Source organism: Myotis daubentonii, chromosome 9 (assembly GCF_963259705.1).
Source record: "Myotis daubentonii chromosome 9, mMyoDau2.1, whole genome shotgun sequence".
Classification (NCBI taxonomy): domain Eukaryota; kingdom Metazoa; phylum Chordata; class Mammalia; order Chiroptera; family Vespertilionidae; genus Myotis; species Myotis daubentonii.
This window is the reverse complement of record NC_081848.1, coordinates 40,775,865-40,790,322: the sequence shown is the minus strand read 5'-3', so window position 1 is coordinate 40,790,322 and position 14,458 is coordinate 40,775,865. Positions and strand designations below refer to the sequence as shown.

General features: G+C 44.9%; 1 protein-coding gene and 2 non-coding genes across 3 annotated transcripts; all 3 read left to right on the top strand.

The window, feature by feature from the left end:
• The first annotated feature begins 3,900 nt into the window (after positions 1-3,900).
• RPS3 (ribosomal protein S3) lies at positions 3,901-9,600 on the top strand. The gene is made up of 7 exons (XM_059708426.1): positions 3,901-4,033; positions 5,165-5,295; positions 5,560-5,653; positions 6,038-6,132; positions 8,180-8,367; positions 8,844-9,040; positions 9,528-9,600. The coding sequence occupies exons 1-6, from the start codon at positions 4,004-4,006 to the stop codon at positions 9,035-9,037; spliced, it is 732 nt and encodes a 243-aa protein (XP_059564409.1). The 5' UTR covers positions 3,901-4,003; the 3' UTR covers positions 9,038-9,040; positions 9,528-9,600.
• Positions 4,878-5,021, top strand: LOC132242394 (small nucleolar RNA SNORD15). The gene has a single exon (XR_009454592.1). It is a non-coding gene; the product is annotated as a small nucleolar RNA SNORD15 (small nucleolar RNA).
• On the top strand, positions 8,582-8,724 carry LOC132242392 (small nucleolar RNA SNORD15). Its single transcript, XR_009454590.1, has one exon. It is a non-coding gene; the product is annotated as a small nucleolar RNA SNORD15 (small nucleolar RNA).
• Positions 9,601-14,458: the final 4,858 nt, after the last annotated feature.

Sequence of the window (14,458 nt, the reverse complement as noted above, 5' to 3'; positions counted from 1 at the left end):
TATATTTTAAAAAATAAATAAAATGCTATTGTTTTAACATGTAATCAATACAAAAATTATTGAGATCTTCCTTTTTTACACATTGAAATCTGGTTTGTTTACACATAGAACAATTTTCCCCTTAGAGCAGCAACCTTTCAGGTACTTCGCAGCCCTGTGAGGCCAGTGGCTACTGTATCAAACAGGGATTTATAGTCTGATTAAGAGAATAAGCTTTTCTTTATCCTGAGCTTTCAAAAGCAAGGATTATGGGATTTGGTCTTAGAGGATGAGCCAATTCACATTGTTTCACAAGTGGCCACATAATCAGAAATGAGGTCCTTGCATTTTTTTTATTCATTTTCAATTTTACAAGGAATGTATGAATATATTTTTATTCTAAAAAAAAAAAGTTGAGCCCTGATGGGTTTGGCTCAGTGGATAGAATGTCGAAACCCCCCTCCCCCCCCCCCCTCCCCCACGCTGGACTGAAGAGTACAAAGTTCATGTCTGGTCAAGGGCATGTATCTTAGTTGCGACTCGATCCCCAGTAGGGGGCGTGCAGGAGGCAGCTGATTGGTGTTTCTCCCTAATCGGTGTTTCTAACTCTCTATCCCTTTCCCTTCTTCTCTGTTAAAAATCAATAAAAATATATTTTTTTAAACAGTTGAGCAATAAAATCGATTGCCCCTTAACCTCCCCACCAAACCACTCCATTCCCAGAAGTAAGATTGGTTATCTGTCCGTTGGCTATTTATCCTTATGTGCATTTACATGCATAATGTTTTATTTATTGTACATCAATATTATACAGTTTATATTGTTCTGCAACTAGGTTTTGTCACATAGTGATATTTCTTTCTTTATTTTTTAAAATATATTTTTATTGATTTCAAAGAGAAAAGGAGGAGAGAGAGATAGAAACATCAGTGATGAGAGAGAATCATTGATTGGCTGCCTCTTACATGCCCTCCATTGGGGAATCAAGCCTGCAAGCCAGGCATGTACCCTGACCAGGAATTGAATCATGACTCCTGGTTCATAGGTCAATGCTCAACCACTGAGCCATGCCAGTTGGGCCATAGTGATATTTCTTGATGCTCTTTTCATGTGTGTACATACAGTCACATCATTCTTTTTAATCACTACATAATATTCCATAACCACTTCTCTACTGAGGGGCTGTGGAGCTATTCTTAATTTATTTTTTCACTATTCCTAATAGTGCTATAACACGCATTCTTGCATTCAACTAACTCTATGTATATTTGTGCAGGTGTTTTTCTGGAGTAGATAAAAAGGAATGCATTTGCTGGGCCAAAGGGAATCTATATCTTAAATTATGGTGGTTACCATCAAGTTGCCCTCAAAAAGGAAGCCCAGTTCGCATTCCACCTACAGTGTGAGGATGCTCGTTTTCTCACATCCTTCATACTCTGGGTCTTATTTTTATTGTAAGTAGGGATATTGGAAGTGTGAGTCCTAAAGCAATAATACAAAAGCAGTAAAAAGAAATCTTTTAACATTTGTCCTACAACTAGGGGCAACGGGGAGAGTCACAACCCTGGACATATTTAACACAAGGGATGGGGAAGGAAGAGCCAGTAAAGGAGGATATCACCTGAAAGGCAGAGCTTGATTGCTAAAACAAGGTCTCGAAGGAACAGAACTAAACCTAAACTAAAACACACAGGGGAGACTTAGCTTGGGCAAGAAGAGGGTCTCTTCCTTGAGCAGGGAGGGAAAAAGAGAATGCTGGCCAAGGAAACATACCGATACAGGATAGGTGAGAGGCAGTTCTTGACTGTACAACCTATTTTGGGGGTAATAAGTTAGGAGGGAGGTTGACTGCTGAGAATGAGGAGGCGGTTCTGATTTGACGAAGATTATAGTAAGCACTGTGGGAGAATGAGGGGCATAACTGAATGAGGAAATATTCTGACTACAGTATGCAAAGCTGCTGGAGGCAAAGACCAAAAAGTAGTTGACATGTAAATTTGAGAGGTCCGTCAGAAGGCTAATGGACTTTGATATTCAGCAAGGGCTGAGAATCAGCATTATATTACTTGCTGCTGGCTGAATGGCTGAAGACAATTCCCTAACCCAGTGGTCGGCAAACTCATTAGTCAACAAAGCCAAATATCAACAGTACAACGATTGAAATTTCTTTTGAGAGCCAAATTTTTTAAACTTAAACTATATAGGTAGGTACATTGTTATTAACTTAATTAGGGTACTCCTAAGGCTTAGGAAGAGCCACACTCAAGGGGCCAAAGAGTCACATATGGCTCAGGAGCTGCAGTTTGCCGACCATGGCCCTAACCTGATAATCCTTTATTGTTTACCAATCCTTACCATTGAAATGTCTGTTTGCTTTGCTAAAGGGCAAATGTGTATTCTAGTAAATAAAAAGCTATGGGTCCAGAGATTCAGGGAGCCACTCCACTAGAGAGTAGGTCTCTGCCTGGCTCCCCCCAATACTTCCTAAATTTATATTTCTTATCTAGTATATCCATTTGCACGTGGATCCCTTCTCCAGGTTCTGAATCCTTGCTGCAAAAGGTTGCTGCACAAAGCCAGACTCTCTCCCATATCCCAAGTGAGGGCATAGCAAAGTCAGGTAGTCAGAGTCATCAGGGTTGAGATTTTAGCAGCCTGGCACCAGTGTGTTAACAGACCATGGAGCTTGATGAAGAAGAGAGTAAAGAGCAGAGGAAAATGACACATGAAGAAAAATACCTGTCTCTGGGTTCCTCATCTCAGTGAGGATTGTCACCAAGCATCCACCACTGGAGTCAGTTCTCCCCCTTCAACCTCAGTGCATCATCAAGTCAGATCAGGTCCACAACCTATCTATCCTTTTGGTTCATCCACTTCTTTTCATCTTCTCTTGTCCCTCTGCTCAGTTCCCCCCACCCTAGAACACCATTAATTCCAAGATTATAAGACAGGTCTTTGCCTAAAAATTGTATTAGTGCTGGAGAAAAGCACAAATGTCTTCAAGGATCAGACAAGAAGTGAATGAAGCTGCCAGGGACTGTGGCACAGGGGAAAGCCCTTTGCCATCTAACAGGGAAGGAGAGCGTAGTTATAAGGAAATGTAGACCTGATATGTTGCTAGATCTTTCTGTATTTTAAAGAGTAACCTAAAATAGTTTAGTATCTCCTGATTTTAAATTCAGGCAAACTATCCAAATTTAACATAAAACTGTTGAAATGTTTAGGGGTGAAGTGTACTGATGTCTGCAACTTACTTTGAAATGTATCAAAAGGTGCATTGGCGGGTGAATAGAGGGGTGGATAGATATGTGATAAATCAAATATAGCAAAAATGTTCATGGCAGCACTTAAGTAATTCGTATATGGGTGTGCACTGCAAAATTCTTTTCTGTGCACTTGGAAATTTTCATAGTAAAATACAGAGGGAAATATTTTTTATTGAAAAATAATTGTGAACCCATGAGCCACTACTTTAGTACTTCTTGTTACAAGTTGTAACAGACTTTAAGAACGTGAGGCCTATGGGTAAATTAGTTAATAATATACAGGACATACAACAGCCTTTAGAATACTTAATAAATGTTAGATATCAGCTGGAACGGAGGAGAGGGAAACAGTCTGAAAGAGCTGGGGTCCTAAATGAATTTCACCAAAGACTTTCAGTCTATTTTCATTCCAGTGTGGAGTGTAGAGGCCAGGATTTAGCGCTTGTTGAACTCTGTTGCTCTGTGAGTTTACACTTGTCATTTTCATCTCTGCGCCTCACGTCGTTCTTTTTACACTACAGTAAGCTCCCCTGCAATTCCCAGGTTCTGATTCATCTGCTTCCCTTCCTGTTTCCTTCTGTAGCTGTCTCTATTATTAGTCTCTTTTTCCGAACGCCTTCCTTACCAGGAAAACTACATTTCCCAGGAGCGCCCACAGGCGTCAACGTCGCGCAGTTCTTCGTCGTCACTACGCGCCCTTTATACCCACTTCCGCCCGTGAGCTACTTCCTTTCTTTTCGGCGACGCACGGCGGCAAGATGGCGGTGCAGATTTCCAAGAAGAGGAAGGTGAGCTCCTGGGCTCGGGGCCCTGGGGATTGCGGCGCCGTGCGGGTCAGGGCCTTCTCGGGGTGCCGTATCGGGACCCGCAGCGCCGTGCCCTGCTCGGGGAAGTGGCTTGGGCCGCGAGGCATCCCCGCGGGCTGCGGATGGCGGTGGATTGAGTGCGGGGGCCCGAGCCAGGCGAGCGCGGTGTGGCGGGGAAAGGGAGCCGATTTCCGCCAGTTCGGGGCGGAGAGTAGAGATGAGCACCGGGCTCCTCTCCTGCCCCGGAGAAAGCGCGTGCGAGCATCTCTTGGTCAATCAATAACGATGAGTGAACGCGTGGTGTTTGGAGAGAGTGAGCCGAGCCGGTCGCTTCAGATCTTAACAGCGTGGCTTTGGGAAGGGGTGGGCGTCTGGCCTTCTGCCTAGTCGCTCCCGGGTGCCGCCTTCGGGCCCTAAATGCTTGAGCTGCACGGGCTGCTGCCGGCTGATTACTCCGGGGAAAAGCCGTGGCCAGCGGAGGGAGGGCACCGCGGGAGAGCGCGCCTTCGTGTCCCTTTTCGCTTTCCCACGGGAAGGCCTCAAGCCCGTTTGTTGTAGAAATTGGTCGTTTTTCGTAGACACCACGTCCACGTTCGAACGACATGCACACGCTCTTGTGAATTGCACCCCCTGGGAGACGGCCACCCCGGCCCGGCGAGAGCGCGGGGCCGGGGTCCCGCCTCTGCGGCCCGCGCCGTCCCTGCAGCGGGGCGACTCGTCCCTCGCCTGCTGCGTCCTGCTGGGCGGAATGAATGAGTCCTAAATGGGCCCTGTTAGCCCCGTTGTTGCTGGGCGTGTGCACGTGCGAACGGCGGTCCTGAGAGCCCTTCGATGAGGAGACGATGACGAGTCTGACTGGGGTGTTGCTGTCCAGGGCCCCTGCCCCGAGCTGCGTCCTGCGGCGCCGTGGTCGGGGCCCCGGGTCAGAGTCGCCACCAGACGATGACCGAGAGGCATTTGTCTGAGAAGGGCTTGCTCCGTCCCTTTCGGAACCAGAGCAGGACGATGGGCCGTTTGAGTTTGGACGAGGGTTGCATTGGCTGAAAGACCAGGCGGGGAAAAGTGAACCTGCACCCTAACTTTGCATTCTGGTGTGTGTGTTTTTTTGGTTAGTTTGTGGCTGATGGCATCTTCAAAGCCGAGCTGAACGAGTTTCTCACCCGGGAGCTGGCCGAAGATGGCTACTCAGGAGTTGAGGTCCGCGTTACGCCAAACAGGACAGAGATTATTATTTTGGCCACCAGGTAAAACGTCGTTTATGTTGCACGGACGGAGATGGTTTTGGTCTGGAAGCTTAACGGGGGACAGCCAGTACATTTGGCCTTAGGGAGTGCAGTAATTGGTTTCTGTGAACTGCATTTTTAAAATCTAACCAGTAGTTCCCGTCACCCACACTTTCTACTTGCTTGTGTCTGATGAATGAGGTCTTACTGCTACGCAGATGCAAGATTGGAGGTTACCCGTGGAACCTGGTGAGAGCTGTGAATTGCGGCTTTTTGCTTTCCCAGGACGCAGAATGTTCTTGGTGAGAAGGGCCGCCGCATCCGGGAGCTGACTGCCGTGGTTCAGAAGAGGTTCGGCTTCCCTGAGGGCAGTGTGGAGGTGAGTGATCTGGCCCAGGGCCGGGGTTACTGTGGGCCTGGAAGTGGCTCTTGGGGATGGCACTTCTAAAACCCCTTCTCTCACTGAAGACTGTTTATTCCTGATCATTGAATATTAAAAGTGGGTTGGTATTTTGTTGAAGATCTCATAAGTAGTAAGCTTAATTTTACAGGCCTGTTCTGGTGGTTAGGGAATTTTACATCCACCTTGAGTGGTAATGATACACATGATGGATCGGGTGCCCATGGGTCTCCTTGGTGTGGCTGTAGGAAGAGCTAGGGATGCGAGGGCAATGAGGAATGGTTCAGTTCATGTCACTGAGTGTGCTAGGTGTGGGGAGTACTAAGGGGTGCTGTAGTGATGTATGTTGTTTGTTTCTTCAAGCTTTATGCTGAAAAGGTGGCCACAAGAGGTCTGTGTGCCATTGCCCAGGCAGAGTCTCTGCGTTACAAACTCCTAGGGGGCCTTGCCGTGCGGAGGTGAGTACGTGTCCCCTTTTTGTGGGTCAGAATATGGTCTGTTTGCCATTTTTGTTAATTCAGCAAATGAACTCTACATGGCAGGATATATCCAATCCATGTCCTTGTATTTTTTTAAATATATTTCTATTGATTTCAGAGGGGAAGGGAGAGGGAGAGAGAAACATCAATGATGAGAGAATCATTGATCAGCTGCCTCCTGCATGCCTCTCCCTCCCCGCTGGGGATCGAGCCCGCAACCCAGGCATGTACCCTTGACCAGGATTGAACCTAGGACCTTTCAGTCTATAGGCCGCCGCTCTATCCACTGAGCCAAACCGGCTAGGACTCCATGTCCTTGTTGAACTGGCAGTGTAGCAGGAAAAATAAAGAAGCAAGTCGTTTTTATATATATATATATATATATTTTTTTTTTTTTAATTGATTTCAGAGAGGGAGAGAGAGATAGAAACATCAGTGATGAGAGAGAATCATTGATTGGCCTGCACACCACTCACCGGGGATCAGTCCAAAATCTAGGCACATGCCCTGACCAGTAATCAAATCGTGACCTCTGGTTCATAGGTTGATGTTCAACCACTAGCCATGCTGGCTGGGCAAGAAGCAAAATTTTGAAGGAGTGATCAGTGTTATAATGGAGAACTGTTCTCAATGCCTGGGGAGTAAAACAAAATAGAACTCAGAGAGGGAAGGTGAGGCTTCCTGTTGAAGTCACTCAGTTCCATCATGTGTTAATTCTTCTGGGGACTAGAAGATAAGACAGTGCAGATGGAAGCGAGCTCTGAACATAGATAGTAATGTGAGGAGTGATGGGCTGCAGCAGAGCCCCAGGACGTTTTCCAGCAGAGGAAGGACACAAGGGCTGCGCTGCCTGCAGGCTGATGTTGGCATGGGTAGGAAAGGCTATAGGCAAGGACATGTAGAAGACTGCCCACCTGGTTTGAATGCCGGATCTATATTGCTCAGGCAATAAACAGTGATTCTCAAAAGTTGGTCCCTGGGCCAGCATCACTGCCATCATCTGAGGACTTGATAGAAAAAATTCTCAGTCTCCACCTAGACCCACTGACTTGGCAAGTGGGAGTGTAGCCCAGCTAGGCTGTCTGAACAAGCCTTCCAGGTGACTTTTGCATTGCAGTTTGCCTTGGAAGTTCTGAGACCAGAGCAGCTTACTGAACTTCTCAGACCCTTGGGTCTCCTGTCTCTAAATGGGAATCATTGTACCACCACCTTTTTACTTTATTTTATTTTTCCCCCCACCACCTTTTATTGTGAGGATTCAATGAGATCACATGAAAGGGTCTGGGGCATGGTGGTGGGTCTTGCTCATTACTTTCCTGTTGAAAGTGGCAGCTAGCTCCAATTATTATCTCCCAGAATGTAAACTAATGAATAAGGTAGGGGAGGGCATGATATTTTCCTCCCAGGGTGTAAACTAATTAATAAAGGGGGGGGGCATGATATTTTTTAAGGCTTATTATCAATTATATATACCTAGATACGCTTTTCCAGTGTGCTAACAGTCAAGGCGGCTAGGATCCTAAACCGATAGGGTGCCTAATGAACATGAATTGTGGAGGCTGAGGAATGTCTCAGTAAACCATAGGGGGGTCACTTAGTGATTGGGTACGTCTGGGTTCTTACTGAGGGCTTGCCTGAGTTGGCAGAGATGGACTGGACTGGAAAGGTTTGCTTCAGAGTGCTGGGGCGGGGTGTCAACTTGATAATCATGAGATTGAGTGTGGGCCGCAACCTTTTTTTTTTTAATCTTATTTGTGGGTCTCAACTTTGGTTGCACATTAGAATCACTTGGGGTTTCTTTTATTTATTTTAAATACTTGTTACTGAGCTTTACCACTCCCAGTTCCCCAGATTGCCAACTTAATTCACCTGGCATGGGGGGCTGTAGGGGGCGGGTTGTTTCTTTAAAGGGACATTGACAACAGGGAAGACTAGGAAGTCATATGTTTTTAAACATGGGGTGGGATTGGGTGACTCTATCTTTGCTGATAACACAAATGGGTATCTGTCTCTTGTTTCCCCAAAGGGCCTGCTATGGTGTGCTTCGGTTCATCATGGAGAGTGGGGCCAAAGGCTGTGAGGTGGTGGTGTCTGGGAAACTCCGAGGACAGAGGGCTAAGTCCATGAAGTTTGTTGATGGTCTGATGATCCACAGCGGGGACCCTGTTAACTACTATGTTGACACTGCCGTGCGCCATGTGCTGCTCAGGCAAGGTGAGCAGTTGGTAGCTCTTAGGGCAGAGGGTCTTAGTGAATAGATGGGTTTTCCATGCACGCCTCGGTGTTTAGAGAATTCATTTTCAGAGTAGCAGAGCGTGTTAGTACTCCTTGGGCTTACTGATTCGCTGCACTGAATTGGAAGAAGTGAATTGTTGAGATCAGTCAGATCCCAGGGTTGGTTTGTCCTTGTCTCAGCCACCTGTGTACCCTTCAGTGATGACACGATGACGAGTCAGAAAGGTCACATCCTGCTCTTGGTCCTTGTCAGTGCCATGTTCTGTGGCACTGCATAGGTTCCTTTTGCAAACGTGACCTATTCATTGGTTGATTAGAGGCATTTGTCTGAGAAGGGACCAGAACCAGGGATACTTGAGTAACTTACCGTTCTCTTCCTCTGCCCTGTCCTATTGTGTTGTGGGGGCCGGTGATGCCACAGGCAGGTCCTAACCATGGTCCTAACTGTCCTTTAGGTGTGCTGGGCATCAAAGTGAAGATCATGCTTCCTTGGGACCCAAGTGGTAAGATAGGCCCTAAGAAGCCCCTGCCCGACCACGTGAGCATCGTGGAACCCAAAGATGAGATACTGCCCACCACCCCCATCTCGGAACAGAAGGGTGGAAAGCCAGAGCCGCCTGCCATGCCCCAGCCAGTCCCCACAGCATAACAGGTACGTCTCTAGCGGCCCCTTGGGCGGAATGGGACCCTGTTCCTTTGTCTCCCTAGTACTACTTGTTCTGCACACTGTGGTAAGCATTTGGTGAACAATAATTGGAGTGCGCTTAATTTACACGGAAGAATGCTGGTTAAAGCCAGGGGCCCTTTTAATTTCAACCCAGGATTCTTCTGGGAGGGGTGTTTGGACTTGGTCTCTTAAATTCCTGATTGCTGCTACAATGTTTGAAATAGGAATTTCCCTCTATTTATTGTCCTTTTTTACTCAAAAATTTCAAGGCACTCTTGCTAGTAATAAGCTATTATCCTTCAGCAACCCCCTTACAAAGAACACCTATGGTTTTTTTTCCCCCTAAAAGTTCTTTATGTTTATTAGTCTTTATGCAAACCCTCAGTGGGAGTATATACCCATTTGGTAAATGAAAGAACCCGATATTCAGATGAAATTTCTGTTCTTACTGTTGTGCTTTGTTTGGTTTTAGGGTCTCCTTGGCAGCTGGATCTGGAGTCTGGATGTTGCTCTATAAAGACCTTTAATAAAATCTTTTTAAAAGATGCATGGCCTGACTTAGACTGTATATCCAGTATTCAGACTGAGGGTCATGTCACCTCATCAGAGCATTACTTGGTTGGTTTTTAGGGCTGCCTGGCTCATGATGCTTATGCTTTCACTGAAATCCTCTTCGTTTTGACTGTACTTGTGAGACAAGGGCCAGGAGGACCCAAGCAGAGCTAACCAGAGAGATAACCTGTTAGGGGTAGTGACACAGGTCTGACAGCACCTTGATTAACTCATCTGTTAGGGTTAGGTTTAGAAGAGGGATATTTAAGACTATTTTTTTCCTAGTGCCTAAGGAAATCTACATTGCACATAGAAAATAAATATATTGATCATTATATTTTGGGTTATGCTAGGCTCTGGGTGTTGTGCTTCACATAACTTTTAATTTAATTCTCAACATCTTTAAAGTGTAAGTGGAATTTGTGCCAGTGATGAAGAGCTTGAAGCACAGATAAAAAGAATATTTAAAATTGTCTCCTGTTTTATCATATTTGGAAGTGTTTTCTATTGCTATTTATAAGTAACTGGTGCTCTTGTTATACTTAGGTGAAACTAATGAGGGACAGACTTGATAATTCTACAAGACTCATAACTAGCTTTATCACAGAGCGGGGACTTTGCTTCCTGATGACAACTGTCACGGGCCTGGAGGCCAAGTCTGGTAGCCACTCCGTCCTGGTGGTGAGGCCTGGCTGTGAGATAACCTGGCTCCACAGGCCGCCTAGTGGGCACTCTGATTATTTGGCTGTCCTTCCGACTGGACTGTAAGATGCACATGTACAGACAACTGCACACTGTGGTTATACTGCTTGGCACGTGGTAAGGGCCTAATGTTTGAGTGAATTACGTTAGGAGTGCTGACAAATGTATCTTTGGGCTTCCCCTCACTTTTTAAAAGAACCTTTGATGTTTATATCGACTGCCTAGACCAGTGATGGTGAACCTATGACACGCGTGTCAGAGGTGACACGCAAACTCATTGTTTTGGTTGATTTTTCTTTGTTAAATGGCATTTAAATATATAAAATAAATAAAAAATATAAATCTTTGTTTTACTATGGTTGCAAATATCAAAAAATGTCTATATGTGACACGGCACCAGAGTTAAGTTAGGGTTTTTCAAAATGCTGACATGCCGAGCTCAAAAGGTTCGCCATCACCGGTTTAGACTAATATCTTACTGGTTTTGTCAATTTTGATGGAATTGAGACCACATCTCATTAATAGAGATATTCCCCTTTATAAGGCTTTATCTCTTGTGTGTAAAGTTATTGGCATTTTGCAGTTTTACTGGAAATGTTACTGTTTGAATTGAGCTAAGATGCTTTATTTCTGTACTTCTGGATTTGTGTAATTCGGTTGTGAGGGCATTTTTTTTTTTTAGAGAAATTAGTTAACTAATGTGAGCATCCAAAGGTCTGGGTGCTGTCAACAGGTTATGACAATCCTGGTCACCTAGGGTCTTAGCATCTAGTATTGACACAGCCAGTCACAGGTCTTTGTATATTAGATTAGGTGATCTGGCTCGGTTGGTGCATTGTCCCATGCACCAGAGGGTAAGGGTGTGTGTGGGAGGCAACTGATCAGTGTTTCTTCCTTACATTGATGTCTCCCTTTCTCTAAAATCAATAGTAAAAAATATATAAAGTTTTCTGCAAATCTCAGTCTACTAAAATTGGAAATTAGTCTGTAGTGTTCAGTAGTGCTGTTAACTTACCACCAGGTGGTGTTATGACAAGTGTGCACCCAAGTAGCTTGGGAAGAGAAAAATAAACTTACTGAAGAACAGCTTCTCCTTGACTTAAGATAGTGTTATATCCAGATTAACTCATGAATTGAAAATACCGGAGGTCAGAAATGCCTTCAGTGAACCTAGCTACCAAATCAGCCTAGCTTACTTTAAAATGTGCTCAGAACACTATATTTTACAGTTGGGCAATTACCATCAGTTTTTATCTCAAGAGTAATTACCTTCCTCTTCTCACCCAAAGCAGGAGATACAGGTGGGCATTTTGTAGACATGCTGGGATGCAAAAACACTACCCCAAACACCCTGGCAACACAGTACACTGTAGAGTATCAGTTGTTTACCTTGGGATTTTGGGACCGACGTGGAGCTGTGGCCCACTGGCACTGCCCAGCCTCATGAGAGTATTGTACTGCATCTTGCTAGCCTTTCTACTGAGTGGGCATCACCTCTGCACCATTATTAAGTTGAAAAATCACAAGTTGAACATTGTCAGTTGGGAGTGTCTGTGCTGATAGGCAGAAAAGTATGTAAATTATTAGTATTTAAGTGTGCAGCTTGAATTGTTAAGATAAACACCCCTGTATAGCCATTACTTGAGATCAAGAAAGGGAGTTTTTAAACCTTTCATTTCAGCAAACCATAGAAGAAATGTAGAGCTTAGGTGAACACTGAATAATCATAGCTCACCAAGACATGCGGGCTTCCTAGAGGATAATCACTAGCCTCCCCCAATTTTTCTCAGTGAATGGTTTTTCTAATATATTTTTAAAAAATATATTATTGATTTCAGAGGGAGAGATAGAAACATCAATGATGAGAGAATCATTGATGGGCTGCCTCCTGCACGCTCCCTACTGGGGATGGAGCCCACAACCCAGGCAGTGCCCTTGATCAGAATTGAACCTGGGATCCTTCAGTCCACAGGTGACACTATCCACTAAGCCAAACAAGCTAGGGCTGTCATTTTCTTTACATCTCAGGTGGTAGCATCTGACTGGCCAAGTCTGGTATCTGGCCCAGCTGCCAGAGGTGAGAAGATAGCCCCTTTGGCTTTCATAGTGGAAGTGAGGCCCAAACTCAAATATTGCCTCCGTCCCCTCCAAGTGTTCGTGTTAGGCAGCCAAAACTTGTGAAATAGCCCTTGGGACCCACGGGTGGAAATACAGCTGCTGGCAATACGGAAGCAAGTGCCAAAGCCTTTCCTGGGCTTTTTATCAAAAGGCTCTGAAGAGTTAGCTTGTCATTAGGATATGTGGCAGCTGATGACAAGAGCTGAGAGCCTATTGACCAATCGGGCAAGGAAAGAACACCTACTAAAGTCTGAGAACTTGGGAATAGGTCCAGAGAGCAACCAGCAGATAGTTCTGGAGAACCAGGAAAAGGACACAAACGTGGGGCCAGAGGAAAGCAAGGATTTTTTGATGTGAGATGGGGTGGGGTGGGTTTTTACCTCCAGACAGAATCAGGGCTTGCAAAAACACTTGTGAAGGCTGCTGGAACCCACAGCAGAGTGATAATATGGGGTTCCTGCTCCTCCCATCTATGATCTCACTCCCAAAGGGGTCCAAGAAACCAGCCACAGTCCCCAGCTCATCACCTCAACTTCTGGCTGGGAAGTTAGGCAAAGGCATGCGGAAGTCAGCCAGGATGTAGTAGATTGAAGGATGCCCTTCTCTGCAGAGCATTTTACAAGGTACATTTGAGAGGCCGGGCTTTACAATTAGAAATCCGGGTTCAAATTCTGACACCAACAGATTCACTGACACTTTGGACCTTTCTGGTTTTGGTTATCACAGGGCTGTTGTGGCCGTTAAAGGAGATCTAAATGCCAGTATGTCTCGTCTAGTATTTATCATCTAATAATAATATTTCTGTTTGCAGATATTATTAACAGGTAAGAGCCCATGCCTTCAAGCCGAGTCTGGATTCAAAGATTGTTTTTCTCACTATTACCTTAGGGTCATCAGATTTTTGATGTTATTTAATCTAAAACAAACCACTAACGTATTTGTTGCTAAAGTTACATTTATAGTTTGATAAGCAGCATGACCATGGTGAGAAGATAATTATGTGCCCTGAGCCTGCTGTGAATATGTCATTTAAACTTCCCAACATCCCTGTAATGGGCGGATTCCATTACCTCACTTTACAGCGATTTTAATTTGTGCAATACATCTTAGGGGAATGTGTGATTTCTCTTAGGCTTGGAAAAATATTTAGGGTATCTCAAGATCCCCACTTCCGATTTGAGAATAAGACCATAGGTTGGGAAGAACTTACCTGATCCCATACCCTCACATTCATAAATAAGATGGAGCCCCCCAGGAGCTCTGAAGTTGAAAGGAAACCATTGAGTCCCTGCTGCTCAGTCCTGTATTGTACCATTTCACCCAGCCAGGTGCAGCTGGGCCTTTCTCCCCTGAGGGGAGGACTGCTGTGACCTATTCATCCTGCCCTCACTGGTGGGCCATCAGCTGCCCCATAACCGTCACAAGTATTAGTACAACTCTGAACATACTGAAAACCATTGAATTATACTTTTCAAATGGATGAATTATATCAATAAAGTCATGTGTATATGCATAAATATATATGAATTAAAACAGCAAACAATTCCAAATTTTCCTTGTTTTGAAGGTACATATACCCAAAATGAGCAACATTCCTTGAATGTAATGAACTGCCCATCAGCTCCTATGTGTGACTAGAACATACTCATAACTGCTTCCAGATTTCAGATACATCTCTAATAGGCTCTAGCTTACTGGTTTTGTTTTCTTCTGGTTTTTTGCACTTGCCTTGTCAACATGCAATATTTTTGATGGCTCATAATTTAAGGACAGCCAGCCATGTTCCTTGCTTTTAAAACACTTTTAAAAACTTATTTATAAGTATATATTTTTTATTGATTTCAGAGAAGAAGGGAGAGAGAGAGAAATATCAGTGATGAGAGAATCATTGATCTGCTGTCTCCTGCACGCTCACCCACTGGGGATCGAGCCCGCAACCCAGGCATGTGCCCTTGACTAGAACCGAACCCAGGACTCTTCAGTGTGCAGGCCGACAATTCTATCCACTGAGCCAAACCAACCAGGGCAAAA

What these genes read in the sequence shown, in the direction of transcription:
- RPS3 (XM_059708426.1), top strand. Translation starts at nt 4,004, where the DNA reads ATGGCGGTGCAGATTTCCAAGAAGAGGAAG. An exon ending in ATTATTATTTTGGCCACCAG is followed by an intron (nt 5,296 to 5,559) that starts GTAAAACGTCGT and finishes TTGCTTTCCCAG; the next exon opens with GACGCAGAATGTTCTTGGTG. An exon ending in CCATGTGCTGCTCAGGCAAG is followed by an intron (nt 8,368 to 8,843) that starts GTGAGCAGTTGG and finishes ACTGTCCTTTAG; the next exon opens with GTGTGCTGGGCATCAAAGTG.